Genomic DNA, 5,918 nt, shown 5'->3' on the forward strand with positions numbered 1-5,918 from the left:
GGTATTAGATAGACTTGGCCGCGACCTGGACAATCTTTTTTTTTTCTGCCATCAGAAAATAAATCCTAAACTCTATGTGCTATAGCTAAACGTAATTTTGGTATTTTTGTGGATAGCATTCAGGGCAGTTTTATGTGTTTTTGGTCACTTTAAGGTAACCTCTCGTAGGTTCTCCAGAAACCTCTGCAGACCTAGTCCATATGAGCACTCTTTTAGAGGGCAGATTATGGCTGTCTCATATAAGTTAGCATACAGTACATTTAAGTGTTATGTTAAGTGCTATGACACTCATATCTCATGCTCATAACATACATCTACCAAAAATTTCAACCAATGATAGTCAAACCACTGACTTGTATTCATGAGCAAATTTTGAATAACGACACCTTGTTTTTGTCAGCCACATGTTCAACACAGACTGTGAGCAGACATATTTGAAATCAGTCAATGAAAGACGGGTTCACTCAAGCCTAACATGTAGGATATACAATATAACAACAATCAAACTGATATCAACTGTATGGGTGGTCCGGTATTCCTAAGAGGTGCATGTTTCAATAACTTCCAAACTAGCAGAGACACAGATTTCATCACCGCTGGGGAATAACCGAACTTACTGGGTGGATATTTCTTAATCTGAGCCGAAGTTATGACCCGTCACTGCCAGGGCGCTTTTTGCCTAAATGACTAGCAGAGTCTCTGTTTCGCAGATTAGGCTGGATCTTGTACATGTTGGGGCCCATGGACCAGCGCCAGCTTGCGCGGGTCTCTGCGCCAGTTGGGACAACTGAAGCCGCTGCGCCGACAGTGGATGGGCAGGGCTTGTTCTGCAGCAGCTGAATGAGCATGGTCATCTCTGGGCCCAGCCGTGGCACCATGCTGGTCCTGATGCGGTCAACTGTGTCCTCATCACAGTCCATCAGGCTCTGTAGAAGTTTACCATAAAACCTAGGACAACAAAGAAACGGAGGATTTCTCTTCAGAGATTGCAACATGAAAAATACAGAGCCCTGTGTGTACGCATGTTATGCCTCGCTAACCTCTGGGGGAGCTGCAAGGATCAACAGTGCAGGTGGACCACCACTGCTTGAAGGCTTGTCAAGATAACAAATTTTGCTGGATGATAAATTGTCCCAGAAGTTATTGTGATAAACTATAATATTGTTGTTTTGAGACTCTTTATAAGCACTATAAATCAGACAACTGGAAATTATTGAGGTCATTTTAATTGATCATTACTAAATTTATTGCTTACTGCAATAAATAGAGTTGAGAACTCTACAAATTTGCCCTTCATAAAAATCTGGCAACAAGAAAGTCATTGTTGAAAGAAAGCCACATAAATTATAGCTTGCAATTTACCAAAGAACATATCGAGGACAACAAACACCCAAACAAATGTGTTCTGGCCAGATTTGACCAAAGCTGGACTTTCTGGTATTCTTGAAGCAAAAACTTGAACAGCATTTTGAAGGTGAGGTAGCTGTTAGCATCATCATACGATGGGAATGCTTTTCTTTAGCAGGGAGCAATAATCTCAAACACACAGCTGGAGCTTTGGCATAGTTTGAATCAATGTATATTCAGATTTAACAAATGGCCTCAAAAATTCTGAAGTCCTATTAAGAATGTGTGGTAACGCTTGTCTGTTCACAGACAATTAAAATGTAACAAGTCTTCAGAATGGATCTTGAGATACTTTGCAAAGAAGACCTCTACTTCCTAGATGTATAAAGCTATTAGAAAAATATTCCAAATTGTTCTTTCTTACTTCTGTAAATGCAGCAAATGCTGGTTCTGCGAAGTTTTGACCCAGGGAAATTAAATGTATCTAAATTATATAAAAAAAACAACAACCCAAAAACATCAATTGCTTACACATCCCAAATATGTTCTACTTTTATCTGTCACGTAAAACTGAAATGAAATATTATCGATTTCCAATTTTGTAAGCAAATATATATATAGACACATATATATTTGCAACACATTGTCAATTAATTAAGTGTTTATTTGTCTTTCATTTGCATTTATGTCAATGCTGTGTTATCTGATGTCATGCATATGGGAGTAACAAAACTGTAGTTCTAGCCCTGACTGAGTCTCATGCTCCACCCTCCGATTCTTTTGTGTCCACTCCTAAACTGCAATCCAGCGCATGCATTACAGCAACAAAAGGAATGGAAACATCCAAACTTGATAGTCTTGCACGGTATGGAAAATTACTTAATTTCCCATACTTCACAGGAAGCTTTAGAAATAAATAATAAATTTAGTGTTAAGGTTGTTAGACCAAGAGACACGATTCTTGGATTCAGTTCCAACTGAGTGGATTAGCCGTGGTGAAATGATAACCTCACCTATTGGGGAAATGACTTGGCAGCTGTGCAACTTCGCCAATAGCATCTGGATTGGCTTGGGCAACATTGCAGATGCCCAGCCGGCTGTAGCACTCCTCCTGGACTTCGGTTATCATTCTTTGGAAGGTGGAGCAGCGACGGATGGTGGGGAATGCCTTGGAGATGATGCCATTGGCGATGCACTTAAGGCTCTCCTTTACAAACGCTTTACCCTGGAAAGAAAAGAGCAGGGCTTCACACGTTCTCATGTCCTGCACAGTTACACCCATGTAATCTGACCCGGCAAGCAGCAATCAGAGAGAGGAAGCGGGAGAGAAAGAGAGACTTAAAGTGTGTACCTGAGTGTCAAATTTAGCAGCACTGTACAGGAAGGACTTGCAGATGTCATGTAAGCCATCTGTGTCACACGTTGAGTTTTCCAGGCAAGCGAACGCTCCACAGCCAACTTGGAGGGCACTGTTGAGGCAGCGTGCCACATCTGCTGTGTGCACAGAGAATGATCTGTCAGCATGGGAACCAACAGCGGGTTCACTGGGAATCACTGAGCTCATTACACAAGAGTTGCCAAGGATTCGGCAAAAAGAATGCAGCCAACAAAGGGGAATGTTTCATACTTTGGTGGTTCACAAAAGACGTACAGTCACTCAAGGCTGAAAGTGTCTTGACTGGAGTTTGGACACCTTAAAAGCTCCAAGAATCTCAGACTCGGTCTCTTTGCAGGGACTACGATTTGGCTCTTTTAAGTAGCATTTAAATAATGAGAACAATGAATAGCAAGGTTGTAGATATATCTTTATACAGCAAATGAAGACATTCTCCATGTTTTAAAAGTCAAACTAAATAGAGCCCTTCAGAACCTACCATCAACAATTAACTCAGCATTGATGGGTAGAATGGATTTTATACATGTAGAAATGATGAAATATATATATATTTTAAAAATGTTGCTTTACTCATTGCAGGAATTTTGCATGACTAGAATAATTAGACTGATGAGGCAAACAATAACCCCGATCTTCAAATTCTCTGTTCCCTCATCTGATATTTGTGCCAAAAAACAAACAACCACAAAAAAAAAAAAAAAAAAACAAGACAAAAATCCTGACCTTGGTCCACGGCTGAAATTTCACATTACACATCAGAACAAAGCAGTAAAGCACATTGTTAAAAATCACAATGTTGACTTCTTCTTAATTTTTGATTCAAGAACCCATGGAGAAAGAAGGACTCAAATTCGACATAAATAAAGAGCCTGCGCTCTCATTGCAATCATCTGAATCAGGGACCCTCTGTGTTTGACCCGAGTCAGATAAAGAGTGCCTGCCATAAGGGGCAAGAAATTACTCTGAAAATTCAGCTTGCCATTCCAAAATCTTATGATGATGAAGCAGTTTCTGCAGGAGAGAATGAGCATCCCTGTTCCCATTTTCTTTGTATCACTGAGCTAAAAAAATAAATAAATAAAATAAACAAAAACAACAAAAAAACCAATATGATAATTAGGTTTTGCAGTGCGTTTTCCTGCAGATTCAGGATTTTGATTCACCACTAACAGATAAGAGATTCCAACTAATAGAGTTAAATGATTGCATCTAACCTCCCCACCCCCAGTGGCAGGCAGCGTTTTTTTTTTTTTCCTTTTCTGTTTTTTTTTTCTGAGGCAAGCTGGAAAAAGAAATGTACACCAATGTAACCTACTTCTATCTCTAACTTCAAAGCTGACATTAAACGCTACATTAAAAGTCCTCCACTATGCTGATATATGCAGCGGAGACAGAGACTAACAGCATGACACAGCCTGTGCGCTCAGGTGTCAGCACCAAGCTCCATGCTCATCTGTTGCCGGCAGGACACCGGCAAAAACCACAGCGTTAATCCCGCACCCGTGAAGCTACTCGCTCGATCGCACAGAAAAAGCCTGCATAGGCCAAAAAAAAAAGAAGAAGAAGAAAAAAAAGAGAGAAAAAAATGAGGAGAAGGAAAAAAAAATCTCCTCGTAGGTAAGCCAGTGCATTTGTGTAAATGATGTGTAGAAAATATAATGATAAAGCAGTGCTCTATGAAATGCATGCAGATGGAGGCATCTTGCTACTTACAAGGGCTGTTGACAGAAAAGCGTACTCTCCTGGGTGAATAGGACTCGTTTTGCTCCAGTTCATATGCAGATGCATTCAGCACCATCAGGAGAAAAAGTCCGGTCCTCAAAGGCATTGTCCTCTCAGCGCAAGAGATCGCACAACTAAATGCACAGAGACGCTTCCTGCTTTGTGTGCAGTTCATAAGAATGAACGCTCCTGGAGCCTCGGCTGAGCAAATCTAGGCTGGAACAAGTAATTTCCTCCTACTGTGCACTCCTCTCTATCCTTTTGACTTGAATGACAGATTGCACCGATGTCAGGTCTGCACGGGGTTTATATGGGAGCGCTTTATGTTACGAGTTCAGCGCTCGGACCAATCACCATCCAGCAGCAGCGTGGCGCTGCTCTCCCTGCTCTCGTCAATTGATGGAATAATCTAACAGCGGTCAACGCTACCGGGTCTTACAGTTTGACATCTGGGCTTCAGCGGCTGATTTACTGTACAATGCAACATGTTTTCTTTTCTGTTCTGATTCTAGTAAGGACTTTTAAAGAAGAGGGAGCACCCGAAAAGTCTTGTTTTAGCATATAATAATAATAATAATTATTATTTTTATTATTGTTATTATAATTTTCAACATGAATCGCGTTTTACTTACCCTTAATAACAGAAAATTGTACCTCTTCTCATGAACATGACGTTAGTGATGGGATTGATTCTAAATAAGTAAAATTATATATATATATATATATATATATATATATATATATATATATATATATATATATATATATATATATATATATATATATATATATATATATATATAGATATATATAATATATATATCTATATATAGATATATATATATAATAGCAGGATGATAAATTCCAGGTTTGGGCTTCATGTGCTTTTTACATTTTTCTAAAATCAAGGAGTCTGATGCCAAATCTATTTGTTTTTAGCTAAATTTTGCTCAGATGATTGAGGATGATTGAAGACGAGTGTCATGATCCTTGGGTTATTTGGATAATTTCCCTAGTGTTTATATCAGTTTGATTTTTAGCCGTATTCTTTTCAGTTCCCTGTGTTCATTAATGTCATATCAGTTCACATCTTTCTGTTTACTTTCTTAGTTCACTTTTGTGTTCTGTACTGCAGATTCAAAATGATGTCCCTTTTTTCTTCGAGTAGTTTTTCATCTCCTGTGTTTATTTTTCATTTTCCATCGACCTGTTGGCCTTCACTCACAGGTGCATCTGTTTTGTAATTAACCACCTGTATCTTATTAGCAATCACTCACACAACCACTATCTAAGCCTTTCTGTTTCCTGTTGGATTTTTCTGGACAATGTTTCTGGACCTGCATTTCCTACAGTTTTCCCCTGTAAGTTCTCCATATTATTCTTCATTACACAATAGTCATTTTACTTGAGTCAGATATGCATTTGGATCTTTTATCAAAGAGTATGTTCCCTG

At 39.1% G+C, this 5,918-nt stretch overlaps 1 protein-coding gene across 2 annotated transcripts; it reads right to left on the bottom strand.

Annotated features, from left to right (window-relative positions):
- Nucleotides 1-334: 334 nt before the first annotated feature.
- Nucleotides 335-4,871, bottom strand: stc1 (stanniocalcin 1). Of its 2 annotated transcripts, none has more exons than XM_044111162.1 (4): nucleotides 4,457-4,871; nucleotides 2,699-2,841; nucleotides 2,361-2,572; nucleotides 335-948 (listed from the first exon to the last, which is right to left on the bottom strand). In XM_044111162.1, exons 1-4 carry the CDS (start codon nucleotides 4,638-4,640, stop codon nucleotides 648-650), a joined length of 840 nt encoding a protein of 279 aa, XP_043967097.1. In that variant the 5' UTR covers nucleotides 4,641-4,871; the 3' UTR covers nucleotides 335-647. The 2 variants fall into 2 exon arrangements, with proteins under 2 accessions (XP_043967097.1, XP_043967098.1); XM_044111163.1 differs by having other exon boundaries at nucleotides 2,699-2,838; nucleotides 4,457-4,785.
- Nucleotides 4,872-5,918: the final 1,047 nt, after the last annotated feature.

Source organism: Gambusia affinis, linkage group LG03 (genome assembly GCF_019740435.1).
Source record: "Gambusia affinis linkage group LG03, SWU_Gaff_1.0, whole genome shotgun sequence".
In the NCBI taxonomy this organism is placed as follows: Eukaryota; Metazoa; Chordata; class Actinopteri; order Cyprinodontiformes; family Poeciliidae; genus Gambusia; species Gambusia affinis.

Coding starts and splice junctions, on each gene's coding strand:
- stc1 (XM_044111162.1), bottom strand. CDS start 4,640: ATGAACTGCACACAAAGCAGGAAGCGTCTCTGTGCATTTAGTTGTGCG. Junction 2,842..4,456: donor CTTTTCTGTCAACAGCCCTT/GTAAGTAGCAAG, acceptor CTGTGCACACAG/CAGATGTGGCACGCTGCCTC. Junction 2,573..2,698: donor CTGCTAAATTTGACACTCAG/GTACACACTTTA, acceptor TTTTCTTTCCAG/GGTAAAGCGTTTGTAAAGGA.